The sequence below is a fragment of the Plutella xylostella genome, chromosome 27, assembly GCF_932276165.1.
Source record: "Plutella xylostella chromosome 27, ilPluXylo3.1, whole genome shotgun sequence".
NCBI lineage: Eukaryota > Metazoa > Arthropoda > Insecta > Lepidoptera > Plutellidae > Plutella > Plutella xylostella.
The window spans coordinates 5,395,081-5,412,317 of NC_064007.1; the positions used below are offsets into that span (position 1 = coordinate 5,395,081).

General features: G+C 39.2%; 1 protein-coding gene across 1 annotated transcript; it reads left to right on the plus strand.

Moving 5' to 3' along the window:
* Positions 1-139: 139 nt before the first annotated feature.
* On the plus strand, positions 140-12,781 carry LOC105382668 (two pore potassium channel protein sup-9). Its single transcript, XM_048630908.1, has 9 exons — positions 140-982; positions 1,356-1,971; positions 2,232-2,387; positions 3,626-3,752; positions 4,938-5,128; positions 6,587-6,774; positions 7,717-7,828; positions 8,279-8,366; positions 10,548-12,781. Exons 2-9 carry the CDS (start codon positions 1,845-1,847, stop codon positions 11,296-11,298), a joined length of 1,740 nt encoding a protein of 579 aa, XP_048486865.1. The 5' UTR covers positions 140-982; positions 1,356-1,844; the 3' UTR covers positions 11,299-12,781.
* The last annotated feature ends 4,456 nt before the right edge of the window (positions 12,782-17,237 follow it).

The window sequence follows — 17,237 nt, forward strand, 5'->3', positions numbered from 1 at the left end:
TTTTTTTAGTTACTGTGATAATTAATACACTCTCCTTATGTCCGGAAAAGCCACCCATAGAACAGCGTGGACTTAATTGTAGTGTAAAGCAAAGAGCGTATGAAGATCATAAGCTACACCCCTACCATTATGATAGAGATGCGTTGTACTGTTTTAAGGTTTAACACCATCTAGCGGGTAGCTAAAGAATCGCTAAAGCTTAGGGGTGGCTTAGATTGAAAAGGCTTTCACTAACTTATTTCCCCTATCTACCGCTGGCAACATTTTATTTTATTTCCTTCATCACATTTACTGAAAGTGAAATTTAACATAGTGCACAATTAAATGATTTTTTCAAGTTTAAATATAAATATTAAATAATAACAATAAATCTATAAAAATATAAAAACATAAAAAGCACTTTGAGTTTTCTTCTGTAAGTATTACATTATTTTAGTCTTGCAACCCTTAAATAGGTCAAAGGAGGAAGTGCAAGAAAATTTGCGGAAAATTTCGCTAAAATGTGAAAATAGACTGAAAGAGATGATTATTACATTATAATGTGACCGAGTGCATCGATATTTTTTACAATTAGTGTGTGGAAAGTGCTGAATGGTGCCAAAATCGAGGGAAACTCCGTAAAGAGCGCGACAGTTGCCATGGACAGTCCGCGAATACCGCATTGGGATTTTGACCAAAATTTTAATTATAAGTCCGTAGATTCTCACTTTTCCCGTGCTTAAAACCTTCCGTAAATATGGCAGAGTACGGGGAAGTCGATTTCATTGAAGCTTTACCCGATGTGCACGGTAAATTGTCATAATAATATTTGACCCAGATAGCGTGTGCTCTGACCTGCGGCCACTGAATGCGGACTTCACTACATGTTATTTTTAGGATACAGCTTTGCAGATAATTAAATATGTATTAATGCCGTTCGCTATAATCAGTTGTTAAACAAATTATAAATGACGAATCATCGAAACTGGTCCACTTGCAAGAGGTAAGTTCTTTGTCTTGGTTTTACTTTTTAAGTACCTGCATGCTGCATCATAGTGAATAGTAATTTTTAAAACCTAGGTCCTGTTGTTCATCTGGATGGTACTTTACAAGATGACTAGTCTTACTGCTTCAAATTGTATCTATTTACTTCAAATATAACTTTCATAGTTAAGTAAGACTTACATACAACATTTTGTTACTTATAATCTGAAAATTTATAGCAAATTCATAATATATTTCTGAAAATTATATCAGATTACATACACCTAACACTGTAATCAATCCATTTATTCATAGTGTAGACTTTACATACACTAACCACATTGGTCTAGCAAACTAACACACATGTTTCACTGCTACTCATTTTGTTTCAGGCAAACCCTGGAATGGATGGTCCCACAAAAACCACAAGAGATAAAAAACACAAAGTATGACAAAGCCAAACACTAATCCAGTCTACACAATCTAGATAATACTTCCTTAGCAAAAGGGATCAATTTAATCATAGATTATCATAACAAATTGTATACACAATGGCATTTACCCAGTAGTCAATTGTTAAGTACTAAGAATTTAAAATTGTTGTCGCAAAGACATGGAATTTCAAACCCCAGACTGCTACCGAACCTCAAATCTCTAAACTCATAATAATTATACGCATATCTTCCAAAAGTCATGATTACTCGTAACTTTTAAATTGTAAGCTTAAAATGGTAACTTAGTACCGTGAATCTCCTGCGTTTGCCAAATAGAAAGAGCGGAAGACAATATGGTATTACTTGACTGAGATAGCCATTGCAATAAAGATAGTTTACCCACGGACGGTCCTTCTGCCCTAAGGCTGGTTACGCACTGTGGCAGTAATGAAGAAACAAAATGTCCGCACTCTATCATTAATTGTGTGCACGTTCACATACCTGCTGGTCGGAGCCGCTGTGTTTGATGCCCTGGAGTCTACCACTGAGAGGAACCGATTTGAAGTGCTACAAGGTAACTTTCGTATTGTAGTGTTTTAGAGTTATTTATGGAGCTTGCACCATGAGAGAGGCCTATGTCCAGCAGTGGGTGATTATTGTCTGAGTATGATGATGATATATATTTATTCATAATTTAGCTCCAATACATATACATAATGACTTTTGTATTCAGAAGATTTCAGTCCTGTGTGCAATGAGTCCTGTTACCTGACCTCTATAAGTAGCGACATCTATGTCAGTCATAACAAACTTATAATATAATGAATGTTACAGCAATCGAGGGCATGATCATACGCAAATACAACATCACCGAAGAGGACTTCCGTGTGATGGAGACGGTGGTGCTCAAGTCAGAGCCGCACAAGGCGGGGCAGCAGTGGAAGTTCACCGGAGCCTTCTACTACGCCACCACCGTGCTCACCACTATTGGTAAGTCATCATCATCATCATCATCAGCCTATAGCAGTCCACTGCTGGACGTAGGCCTCTACCAAAGCTTGCCACTGGATGCGATTTATATAGCTTTCCGCTTGTAATTATAACCAGCAACCTAGCGCTAGTCAGCATCCCATCTAGCCGGAGGGCGTTACTGGTAAGTAGCCAGGTTCAAACAGCTCCTATTACTGTCTAAATTGGTCCAGCCATTTGTAAAGACCTGACAGATTAAACACATCTACACGAGTTCAACAGAGCCTTCTATTATGTTACCACCATTCTCACTACTATTGGTAAGAAGGATAAAGCAACTCCAATGGAGAAGAAACCCATGTAAAACTTTGGCAGCACAATCGAGTTGGCTTTGGTTATAATTATTGGAGAGATGGCGACTGAACCAACCAATTAGAACTGGGGAAAAAAGGCCTACACAACAGTGGTGACATCTGGAATTAGCTTTGCGTGTTCCTCCCCATTGCATACTGCCTAAATTGGTCCAGCCATTTTTAAACAGCTAAAGACCTGACAGACTATATTTATGCCTAGTTAGGTACACACATTAGCTTTTCTTACCTTACCACTAGGTAACTAAATCCTTTCACCACTATGGTTACCAACCTAGTTGAGCTCTTCTAGTGTTTGACAACAACATGCTCAGAAGAACATCACAATATTCTGTGTAAGAGCCGTCCATAAAACTAAATATCGACATGGATATCATTGGTATTCATATCAATATCTCTTGTTAAGCCTAGAACCCTTTTTTTGGTCATAAAAGGCATTCCTCTCTGGGAATCCGTTGACTGGCTTCCAATCACGAGTTCCGTAACCCTAACCCATCTTTCCCCCACAGGGTACGGGCACTCCACGCCGTCCAAGATCGGCGGGAGGCTGTTCACGATATTATAACACACGGCCATCCGACCCCAATCTATGTAGACAAAGCCTGCTGCTGATATCAAAATCAAATCAAATCAAAATCATTTATTGCAAAGAATGTGGTCACAATAAGCTGGTTTACAAAAATCAGTGAAAATCATTGAGACATATAATAATCATACTGAAAGTACAGCACATTCTGTCAAATGATAATATCTAGAATTCTAGATACACAAATACATAGATAGATTTGGGTTTTTTGGGACAACAATAATACATGTACAAATGTCTGCCCCAGCCGGGAATCGAACCCGGGACCTTCGGCATTTCTTAACCTCATTTCTTCTCTGCAGGTTACGGGCACTCCACGCCGTCTACCATCGGCGGGAAGCTGTTCACGATGTTCTACGCGATCGTGGGCATCCCGCTCGGCCTCATCATGTTCCAGAGCATCGGAGAGCGGGTCAACAGGCTTAGCAGGTGAGGGTTACAGATACCTTATTACAGTAATCAACAACCTTACAGTAAAACTATAAAGTCCTGAAAACGGAAGTGGATTCTAACTAATTGTTACACACCGTATTTTATCAATTTATTATATTTATCGGTATTTTATTTATTTTTAAAATGTATGTAAATGTAAGTAAATAACTGATAATCATAAAAAGTCTTAGCAAAATCGCACTCTTTATTGACATGCCTTAATAGTTGGACTGTACCATAGTAATCGATTCATTCTTCGAAAATCCATAAGCTACCGCTGCCATCTGACATGGCTTTAAAACCTTTACTGATCTAACAGATAAGTATGTTACAAACCGGCAGTTCTAGTGGTGTTTAACTATTGCATAAACGTTGCTTATTACAACGGTAGAAGAACCTTAGATTTCAGGCGTAAAACTTCATCACACCCCTTTTTCCAACACCTTTCCTGATTTTACACAACCATACCGCCAAGTTATTACCTACTTACCTAAACTTATATCACCTATAAATAAACGAAATGGCGCGCGACCCGCTCTCTTTGTGTCGGAAAATATCTCACGATTCCCGCAGGACTATGGACGGGTAGTATATTACCTTTGCTTGGCCACCTCAATGTGTGTTTGAGTAAATAGAGGCTTTATAAATAACTTGCCGGTGCTTCGAGGGTACGTGTATTTTGCGATAACTACTTTATTAAATATTGTTAATATCTTTTTAGAATCAAGAGTGGGTTAAAATTCATTGCACTGTGTTCAAATTGTTTTGTAATTTTGTATAATATTGAATAATACCTACCTACCTACCAAGTTTCAGCTGTAATCAGTAGTTATCTAGGAATTTAATTCGTGTTGTATGCGACTGTGACATTTCGCTCCGCTAAATAATAGGCACGATGTTGCATCCTAAGATCAATCAATCTTATTACGGCATATCGTAATCAATCTCTTCCAGACAACCGTTGTATAAAAACTACATTTTAAAATGGGCTACATTATAATGCTATTACCCTTGTTACACCTACTGAGTAGAGTGGCCGAGACAGTATTGTCGACCGATCTTCATCCAATGAACGGCTAGCAATCAACTGAGTGCTCGGCCGAGAATACTGTCTCGGCCACTATACTCGATAGGTGTAATCAGGGTTTATTATAAAAATCTAACCCCAAATGTCTCTTCCAGCGTGATAATCAAGTCAATAAAGCGAGCGCTGAACTGCAAACAAACGTCGGCCTCCGAGGTGGACCTGATCTGCGTGGTGACGACGCTCTCGTCGCTGACCATCGCGGGGGGCGCCGCCGCCTTCTCCAAGTTCGAGGGCTGGTCGTACTTCGACAGCGTGTACTACTGCTTCATCACCTTGACTACTATCGGTGAGTTAAGGACTGTTTAAACAGGTGTCTAAAACCACACGAATTTCATCGCACGCCTAAAATTAACCGTCTAGATTCGGCTACCAGAACAGAAGTTTCTTCTTAGCGCGTCGAAAGAAACTTGCTAGACCATGGCTACAATCTACCGTCTATATTGCAATCCGGCTGGGTTTAGAGGTGTCTAAAATCCTTTGTATCTTGATGAGAGTGCACGAGTGTAAAGAAACATCAGCTGAACTATTGTACGTACTGTATAGTGCAAAGGGGCCGTCCATTAATCACGTGAGGCTCAAAAGGGGGGGAGGGGGTACGGAAAACCTCACGAAACATCACGAGGGGGGAGGGGGGGTCTCGTTAGATATCACGTGTATTAAGTTTTTGCCAAAAAGCGCTAGGTATTTCTAAACCGAAATTTTGAACGGCGCAAAAATTTGAACGATTTGTAGTATTACCTTGATTAACTCGCCTGCCGTTGCGTTTCAATTCAAAACGCAATTTTCGTTATATTTTTTCTAGTCAAAAATAGCCTTTACATAGACTCCAAAAAAATACACGTGATCCAAGGGGGGGGAGGGGGGGTTGGTCCCAAACCTCACCAAATATCACCAGGGGGGAGGGGGGGTCAAAAAATGAGAAAAACGACCTCACGTGATTAATGGACGGCCCCAAAGCATGGAGAACTAATATTTATGTAACACCATTTTTATCTACCCATGTTTACAATAAATGAATTTTTATCTTTTATCTAAAATCTACTGTCTAAATGGCAATCAGGTGGGTTACAAGTGTCTAAAGCCCTTGTAGCTCTATATAAGACTGTACATAAACGTGGGCATGAGAGGTGGACCTGATCTGCGTGGTGACGACGCTCTCGTCGCTGACCATCGCGGGGGGCGCCGCCGCCTTCTCCAAGTTCGAGGGCTGGTCGTACTTCGACAGCGTGTACTACTGTTTCATCACCTTGACTACTATCGGTGAGTTATAGGGACAGTTAACAGTCCAGTCTAAACGGCAATTGGGCTAGGTCCTAAATTTTTTTTTTACCTCGTCGGTGACAAGAACTATTGTTAGTTAGACTAGTGTTGCTGACTGCACAGGGTGCTCTGGATGTACGTGAACTGTACATTCGGGCTGAGCCGTTTCTTTCTTATCATCAACAGCCTTTAGTACTCTTAGCGTTCCACTGACATGAGTGACTTCCATATCTTGGGAGCTCTGTTATAATCTTCACGTTAGATAGGTGTGTTGGAAATGTCTACTGCCAATGGAGGGTGTATATTTTGTATATTCTAGGATTAGTCATAACTATTTTATGACATCATTTTAATCTAAGTGGTCTACATTCAGGGACTGGTCAAACTTCTACACTCTAGTTCCTACCAACGAATTCAAGCCGCTTCCAACAACCAAACATCTCCGATACCAATGCCAAATTTAACCTCCCTTTTTCTACCACAGGTTTCGGCGACATGGTAGCCCTACAAAAGGACAACGCGCTCAACAGAAAGCCCTCATACGTGATGTTCGCTCTCATCTTCATACTCTTCGGCCTGGCCATAGTGGCGGCCTGTCTCAACTTGCTGGTGCTCCGCTTCGTGACCATGAACACTGAGGATGAGAAGAGGGACCAGAGGATGCAGGAACAGGTATTTTAGACCCTACAACCGCTATTATAAAACGAAGACGGGATAGTTCTAATTTAAACCATGCTTTAGGCTACTGATTTACCTAAGTATATGAAAACTCTGGCCTATTACCGGTTCTAAACCAGAACTATCTTTAGTTTACGTTTTATAATAAGGGCAATCCAATCTATGAAGCAGTTTTTTAACACGAAATAATGTCTAGTTTAGGGATACGGATGACACAGTCCAAAAAATTGAACAACAAAAGTTTTTCAATACAAGTGTCATTTACGATTGTCAACGGGGTCAAATTTGGCGACACCCTGTGGTGTTTTATTCACGAATAGATTGAATTTTTAAATAAACAATCACATCTGTAGATATTCTGCTGTGACCGTAGCGTCTTGGACAGCTGCTTTTAATATTTAATTTTAAATAAATTCAATTCAGGCCTTGTTGAATATTTAGATTATTCTGTACCTTACATATTGGGTTTGCAATTTCATTTCAACCCACAGCCGTCAGAGATCTTTTTATTATTTAGTTTGGACTGTTGTGTACAGTCCTATGACTTTTGCATTTACCAGGAATAGGGTTAAATAACGCATCATTCTGGAAAACTTTTGTTTTAAATTTGATCTACCTAGTTACTACTAAGACCGAGCTACGGGTTGCCCTTAACCGCAGCAAAAGAATGTCCACCTCGAGAGCGTCGTCATCAGGCAATGTTCGTAATTTTTACGGCGCGGCCAACCAAATAATTACAGATTGACTCCAGTATACCTTACACTGTTACTTCCCTTATACATTTTCCAGAAAGTGCGAATAGGCCAGAATATACGATTCCCGGCAAATCATCTTCTTCTGTCCAAGTTCTTACATTTTCCAATATTATCACCTACTAACACTTAACCCTTCAAGCGCCGCATGTTAACCTACTAACACATATTCTTAACCCCGCAGGCGCAGCAAGTGGCGGTGCGACTGGAGGGCGACGTGATCACGGCGGACGGCGCCGTGCTGCGCGGCGTGTCGCGCGGCACGCGGCTGCCCGCGCCGCCGTGTCATGCACAAGGTAATGTCATTATCATCAGCCCGCAGTCGTCACTGCTGGACATAATCAGCCACCCTCATACAACGAATGCTGGCTTATATCTCTAAACTTTACAGCCCGCTAGAGTCTAAAGTAATCGTTTCAGCGGGCTGTAGGTCGCCCCACAAAGTTTAAATTTAGATCTCATTCATATTTGCGTGTAGTTTGGGACAAATCCACCTGATCTCTTTCAAATTTACCATGCTACTTGAGACAAATCAGCTTTGTCCCAGTATAACTGGTAAAATTCTTTGAGCATTAAGTCCAACTGATTGTACATAATTACTTTTGTATATTGTGCAATAAAAGAATAAATAAAATAATAAATATGACAATCGAAATCTAATTGTCCTTTTAGGTATATCAATAACTATATAGTTATTGCTTCTGTAACTGTATATTTTGTCAATGTATGTAAACGTTTATTTCCAGGAGACACATCGATGATCCCCCTGTACATGGACGACGAGTACCCGCCGAGCGTGTGCTCCTGCTCCTGCAGCTGCTTCGGACCCAACAGGTGACAGATAGATACACCACACACACACACATGACACTTCTTCTTAGAGCGCGAGTCTCAGTGCGCATCTAGGGTTTAGTTATACAAACACTTACACACAGCTCGTAATTGTCCACTGCAGACCATAGGCCTCCTCCAAGACTGGACGAGCATATAATTGTTGGGTGCATACATACATCCTTAGACGGATAACGAGTGGACGTTTTTGCGAATACTTTTAACCGCTGCAATCCGTTGTCTTTTATGTACACGTATGGAAAGTTAAATTTTAACATACAACATTTTTTACGCGTTTATGTGTAACACAGGGGTATAATCGTGACAGTTCTGACATTGCGAAAAAGAGACGCTTAGCTACATTAAGCGTGAGAAAGAAACGTTAAGCTGTAAATGTTTTTTGTCCTTTTTGCTGTGGCGCCTGTTTACGTCAGTTCTCTGTGCCAAACAATGAAACAAATGAAAAATCTGTGCCAAACAAAGGCTGACAGTTACAACAAAATTTTCTAAATGCTATTTATTTTTGATTTGCTAGTGATTTGTGGGTGTTTATTAAGTTTATTAGACTATTATCATCACTTAACGAGTGTGTGACATGGGTGGGTGGATTTTGTTCGGTTGTATAGAGCATAATGAACGAAAACACGATGGAATGATGGATGAGATATATTTTCACATGTAAGTAGATACTATCAAGTTTAACAAGCTTACATTCATCATAGTACTATCTATTGGCTCGATTTTAATATAAAACGATACTAATTTTAATACTGTAAGGTCTTTTAGTATCAGTTTTAAGTAAAAATTACGAGGTACCATATCATAACAAATCACATGGTGTTGCAAGTTATTGAAAATTTATTTTACCCACAAATATTATAGTATGCAAAGAAAATACTAGAAATTGTAACGGACTCGGGTTGGGTTTACAAATGGGGCGCACGAATTCGGTTTTTGTGAAGATTGTATTTTGTAGAAGTCATTCTCCTCTTTCAAATGAGGTGCCTCTCATTGTGAGGAAACGTTCGTTTCTTTTTTTTTTCTTCCATGTGTGATTTCTTCTGTATAATATAAAGTTTATTGTATTGATACGAAATACGTGTTTCCTTTAAAAAAAACCCCATCACATATTTGGCCCACGATTATAATGCTCATGCTCATCCATTTATCTCTTTCATAGGTTTCCGACAGAAAAAAATATATCAAGAAAATGGATAGACATTACCGGTCGCACAAATTGGGAACCAAGGAAACATACAAAAATTGTGTTCGGCACATTTTGAAGAGGATTGTTTCGATTGGACGAAGACAATGAATTATACAATCCACTCAGTTTGTGTATATTAAATAATTATATTGAAATCAAATGAGTATGAGTAAAGTTTTTTTTCTTATATCGTCGGTTGACAGGAAAAACTCACTAAGGCTGATTTTTCAATATTCAGATAAATGTTATCTGGGTAATACAAACATTGAGAAACATTGAGACGCAACAGCATCAAAATTATTTCCCAGCAAAACTTTTGTCTGGCTATTGAAAAATTAGCCTTTAGTGACTTTTTCCTATCAACCGACGATATACTCAAGTTTTGTTTTTGTTATTATGATAAGTTAAATTTCCCCATATTTAGGTTTTATTTTTTTGTCGGCAACATCTATGGTTTGAGTGAGAAAGAGAATAGTGCACACGGCGATTGCGAATCTATTTGTAGTTGATCTGAGATGTGTAATTTGTGTAGGTACTTCCTAATGTCATTCTCAAAAACCCCGCGCATTAGTATTGTTTGCACACAAATTAATCGATACATTTCCTAGAAAGTTAATTATCTACTTATTACTAATCACTGCACCTTGCTCTCAATACACATTCCATAGTTTAAATTGTACAATGAATACGTCATAGTATCTATCATTTGTAAATCTTTATTTAGTTAATCACTTTGAAAGTGTCTTTAATAATTAGTATAATACTTATTTTAAAAAAAAACATATTTCCAAGATATTATTTGGTTGTAACTACACCTACCAATGAAGCCTACTACGAATACCTCACCAATGTGGAAATAGTTCAAGTTATTAAATAGTATACCTACATAGCACACAAAATAATAATTACAACAAAGTAATTTCATAAAGTCCAATCCAACACCAACGTAAATCCATAACCGCAAACATTGCTTGCAGGTCCATCCCATACCGCGACCCGCTGTCGCCCGTCCCGCCCACCAACATCCGCGCCATCCGCGCCCGCAACTCCACTACTCGCGAGCTGGGGGGCCTCCCACGCTACATCGAGAAGTCCTCCGCCAAGAACCGATCCCAGACCCTGCGCCTCAACTCCGCTTCCGGCTATCTCTATATGAACGCGAAGACAAATGATTTCCAACTCAATCCGGCAGACTTTAGAGAGATTATAAATAAACGCCGCGAGCAACTGCGCAAAGGGATAATGATGTATGAGATGCAGAGTCATGATAGGTACTCCTGTAGGAATAGCGTTAGTACGCGGCAGGAAAGCCCGCATTCGTCGTTTTATTCTATGAATTTGAGGTGTGAAAATGAGAAGAGATCGATAGATCCGTTGATGGACGACTTCGAGTCGGAAAAGTCTAGTTACGCGCGAAAGAAGATCCGCAAAAACATAGATAGGAATACGAGAAAGGAGAACTATTTCTACGACGACGCCGTCCTGCATTTCGACGATGAATACGCCTTCGACGGGTCGATTCTGTTCGCTAAACGGAGAAAATCACTAACCAACTGGGATGACTACACTTGTGAGATGCCGAATGAGAATAGACCTCATTGCTCCACGGACCAAGTGTCTAATGATGGTAGTTACGGGTATTACCTCAATCCAGAGGAAGAGGAAAGTCAGTATTTCGTGAATGACACACTGACGTTTGTTCCACCGCCGCATCGCGCGAGCATCTAGTGCCAACAGTGTGCCAAGGACGCTAATAAATAGTCTAAACATAAAAAGGGCCAATTAATTTAAAACAAAAACGTTACCATAGACTTTACAATTTTCTCGGTCGGTAGTTTTGCAATTCGAAAAGCTACGGTTTAGCTTTTACATTTTAGTAGTGGATAGTTGACGCGGATTTTTTAGTCAATATTTTTTATCAAACGTGATTTCTAGTCAGCGGATGGGGACTCGGCACTGAATTTGTGATTACACTTTTAACACTGATACAAGACTTTGACACTGTCGTGAATAAGTGAGAGTAACTGCTAAGTATTAAATATTTGTAGTGTTCGTTGTAATATAATTGATAATTGTTTATGTTAGTGTACAGTGCCGGGTCTTCCTATAATTTGTTCGACGTGGTATGCCATGAATTAGTGGACAAAAAGAAATTTACTATGAATTTTAAATCATTTCTATGTGGGTTTATAAGACTTTTTCTATGCCATTCTATAGTCAAATCCATTACAAAAACTCACAACAGATTACTCATACACTTTTATTTTTACAATTTGTGCTCATCCAATAAGGTTAGGTAAATTAAAAAATATAAACCGATTCATCCGTTTTTAAGTTAGGCTACCACAGGCACTTATTATGCTTACACATTTTACACTTACATCCCTATTTTTACTTCTAGAAATTTTGTTCTAGTTACTATCATGGCATACTATGGAAAGTATACTTTAAGTTCATTAGATTGTTACGTCGGCGTACATTATCAATACTACAAATAAATTATTGAGCTTGGCTTATCTTGTAGATACTGTATAAAGCGAACTTTTTTTGAGTTGCGTTTAATTAATATTTAAATAAGAAAATAAGAGAGAAATCTTTTAGTGGACGATTCAGATCAGACATTTTACTTGGTTTTGTACTTTTTGAGTAAAAGCCGAGTAAAATGTACTCTAAATTGGTTCCATAATTTGTTAGGATATTATAAGAGTAGATATACGCTGTTTTCGATTCATTTTTGTTATTAATTACACTATATTGTTAGCTTATGGTTATTTCAAATGTTCAATAATAAACATATTTTTAAAGCTCTCACTCAAAAATCTAGCAAATCATTAGTTAGTTATAGCTAGGTTTCTTGTTAAAATATACCTTTCGGTTAGATTATACGCTTGAATATTTGAAATATCTATAAATTTTACTTCACAAGTATAAAAACCTTCCAAATGTATGTTTTAAAAAAACAATGCGCAACATACGATTTTATAAGTTTAAAACTTAAAAATATTTTCAGCTAAAAGCGTAGTCGTTTGTTTTATGCAATTTACGAATGCAAATTTTATCTATAAAATAGTACTTTAGTAGGTATACTTCTAAATTTAATTGAGAACATCTCTGGAACTCTTTGAAATATATTATTATTATATTAATTTACAGTAAAACTGTAGTATTGTTGCGGTTCTTGGACTTAATATTTGTTTTATTCAAATTCAGTATTAAAGATTTGTGATTATGTAAATACTTGGTATTATATCGTTGTTAAACGCTTAAGCATAGATAAGTTATTGAATCTTGACTTGATTTCAAGGCTTGTGATCGCGTAGCACAGTCTAGTCTTTGTAAATAGTTTGCCTTGGTGCCAATTTCTCCATAGTCGGTTAGAGCATAACCCGGGAGTAGTGGTTGACTTTTGACACATCTGTCATGAATTTTATATGGAGATGACGTTTAATTTATAAATCAATCCCTGTCGGTTAGATAACCGACTATGGAGAAATTGGCACTAAAGGTATCAATTGGGCGCGGACTACATAAGGTTACGGCAAGCGAAAAGTGGCTACTTCTGTAGCGTGTTTTATTATAAATTGCTCCCTAGACGAAGGAAAAAACGAATAAATTTTTCAACACTAGCGCCACAACAGACGAGTAATTTAAATTACTGACTTACAAATAACTTTCGGCGGCCAATTGTTACCTTTAAAGTTAACTTTTAAGTATTTTATTTACTTCATTTTTGTGATATTGTATTGAAGATCAGAGGCATCATCATGAATAGCCAACACACAAGCACTGTTAAAAATATATATCTATATTTACTCCAATCTATCAGTGTAAAATCTGAGAAGATACTTTTGTGATTTACGTTGTTTTTACAATAATACTTTGATTTTTGAGTATTTTCCGTTTTATAATCATTTAATTTAATCTGTGATAATTTAATTTGTAAGTTAAATTTTAATTGATTTCTAAGACACCTTCCTGTTATTAAGTACACTTATATACTTGTATGTATTGTGCCAAACACATTCATATTTACTTACAGTACTTCGTTTCTAAATATCAAGAATAAACTGCCTCATATTTTTGATTAATTTTATCTAAAATCTTAAAATATGTAGGACTTAAAATATCTCTGCTTGTGTAGTGCCAAATTGTTTTTTATACTTTTATCTCTACTTAGAAATAAGTTAGCTTATATACCATTTTATTAACTGAAAAATACTTTGTTTGCAATATAGGTTAGGTATACAAGGTTGAGTTAGTGCCAAAGATATAAAATCTGATCAGACAGGGGACATTCAATGCCATCAGAATCGGTATAGAGTGTTGCAAAATTAGTACCTCTACTAAACTGACAGGGGGTGACTCTGGGAATCATTCTGAACAACCTTTGTCCTTCGACATTAGGATATTCTTGAAAAAACAATCAAGTTCCTATAGTAAAAGGTCACGCAACCAACAAAGTTTCTATGGAGAAGCATTTTTTTTTTGAGATTTTTAAATATAGAATGACCCTAGAGTCACCGCCTTTCGGCTTTGTATAACACTTGCAACGCCCTGTATTGTATAGTGCGGTACCTCGAAGAATGTAATGTATACCCTGTCAACATCCTTTTATTCAGAGATAGGAATAAATAAAAATGTATGCAACTACTTCCAAAAACAGCTACCATATTAAAATATCATTAATGTGAAATTTTATTTAAGAAATTTTTAATGATTTTACTTTACAAAGACTGTAATTAGATATTATAAATAAGTACTTACGTTAAAATGATACCTACCATTTAGCAAAGTGAGATAGTAACCGATACCAAATATTAAATTATAAGATTTTTGTCGTTTACTTTTGACGTTAATACCTAATGTAAATTGGTTAAAAACCGTGTCTGTTGTATGGAGATATGTACAAAACATTGTGTGAACGATTTACTGATTATATCTAGTCAAATTGAACGATAAGTTAATAATAATTATGAAAAATGTACCATAAAATGCATTTCATTAAAAAATATTAAATGAAAATAAGTTTATGTTTTAATTATGTAGATACCGGTAACTTTTCGGGAGGGTGAAATAGCATGAATGATGGATCCTGAGACCGATATACCTATACTTACCTCCTTATTTTTTGATCCGACATAAAAAATAAACATAAGTAGGTCTTATGTCGGGATCATTTACTGACAGTGTCTGTTTCACTATGTTTCGATAAAATATATATTTATGATAAAAATCCTTCTCGTCACCGGGATATAAAAATCGTGGTTGTATGACGTTTATAAAGAATTGTGAAACAGGCTCTTATTTAACAGACAGCCACCCTAGAACACCTGGAACATGTCCTTTTATCAAAGCTTACTCAATGAACAATTACTAATTTTATATCATGCGCTAATCATATTCAGTGTTAGTTGCAGCAAAATAAAACAATGAGAATTCCTCATTCATTGATGAATTAGTTACATGTATTACTACGAACCCTAACGAGCTAAGAACATACCCTAATCTAATTGCGCTCATAACTTTCTTTTCTAATTACCTAAGTCCTTACGAATGTTGTATAAAAGACAATAGTTCCTTTGTACCATTATCAGTTGTCCATTGAGTGCCAAACGGGAAGGAGTCAGTTGTGAAAACAATCTATAAGTACATCGAACATCCAGTTGTAATCGGGAAAATGCGGTGGCCTAGCTCATTTGTAAGTACCTATTCCTATAAATTTAGTTAAGTACTTAAAAAGTGTAGGTACCTATTTGAATTTTTTCCCTTTAGGTACATGATGAATATGCAAGTTTCAGAAAGTCACATCATCACTATACTTATGACTGATTTTGTAATGTGTGGCAACGTAAATTCATTGTTCCTTTACTACTCAGCTCTGTTTGAAAACAAATCTCAATGACGACAATTGTACAGTGTACCTACTTATATCATACTCATTATGCGTATTTATTCTCAGGTGGCCATCTTACTCTGCATAGCCGTCTCCGCCGATACTGATCGGCCAAGAAGAGATCTACAAACCATATTGAAGATCAAAGACGCCATCGCGTCTAAGATCTTCGGAACCAACTGCTCCAACACTGAAAAGCAAAATGCTACCTTCTACAGGATCCCCGGACATGAGAATATTCTGATTAAAGCCGTGCCCATAGGTCTCAAGGTCACTCAAGGAGCAGAGCTGATAAATGTGCCGGCGTCACCCCAGAATCCTACTTTGGCTTTACTGGAGTCGTACCTGGAAACCAGCACTCCGGATGACACCTTGAAAGCCTTACAGCGAGCCCAAACTCTGATACAATCAGGAATACTGACGGACCAGGCTGCCCTGGATAAACTGCTCGTCCACAGTCGTTACCCCGGCCAGGTCCCCTCCTACATTGCCCAAGACAACTACTTGTACCCTGGGCCACTTCAAGCTCCCTTACCAGCTGTGCCCAAGCCGTTACCTATCTTAACCTCCGGTATCTCCTACTTCGATGCACCAGTCGGCGGACCGATCCACAATTCCTATGGAGTCCCGATACTGCAACAGCCAATTCTCTTTAAGGAACCCAAGCCGCTGAGACCACCAGCGGTGCACCATCATACTATCCTCACGGGTGTAAGACCTGAGACTCGGGTCCCGGCTGTCGTCTATGGAGCTTTCAACCCATTCTTCGAAGATCAGAAAGTTAATGTGCAGAAGATTGCGAAGCCAGCCTCGAGCTACTCTTACACTCAGCTCCATCGGAATGGCGCTGCCTCCACATACGGGGCTCAGATCCCTGCAGAGGTCGCCCAAGTGCGGCCCCTAGTCCTGGAGAGAATCACCGAGATCACCAACCGCTTGCCCAATCTCGTGAGGCCACACATCCACAGTCATCCACCAAGGTTCTCCACCAGCATCCATCGCTTGCCAGAAGTGGTGGTGCAAGACCACTACCACCCATCTGTTCTGAATATTCCGCAGCAAGGTGGCTTCTCCTACAAGCAAGTCCACAACGACGGCTCAGTCTCCACGTACTACAACAACGAGACCCCATTGCGGCCCGTGCTGCTGGAACTGCCTCCGAAGACCTCACGACTCGTCAAGAAGTATGACGGCAAAGGAGGCTACTACTACGAACGCGTCAACGCAGATGGATCAGTCACGCGGTGCCTGGACTCAGAAGGCCGCGTGCCAGTTCCCCTCAGCCACTTCCAGAGCAAACCGCCAGTGATGCACCCGATCGTGCACGACCGCATCGAGGCCATCGCCGCCGCCCCCAGCCAGCCAGCGCCCGCGCCGCCCAAGATCTCCACCCAAGTCAACAACTCAGCTGGAAACCAAGCAAGTAACGGCTACTCCTACCAGCAGATCAACAGTGATGGTTCAGTGTCTTCATTCCATAGCAGCCAAGTTTCTTCAGCTGCAGCTCCGCAGCAAGTGGTGAGGCCGAAGCCAGTGCGGCTTCCTCCTCCAGCGGTGCCTGAGGTGGAGCTGGAGCATACCGTGGTGGTGGGCGCGCCGCTCGGCCCCGCGCCAGTTGTCACCCTGTACGACGCTCCAGGGGTGGTGGCGACCGACCCTCGCGGACAGCAACCAGTCAACGTGTACCCGATCCCCAGTGGCAGCCCACGCCTCCACCAGTACCCAGTCCACGTCCACGCGCCGCCCAGCCACGTCCACATACAATACCCTCACC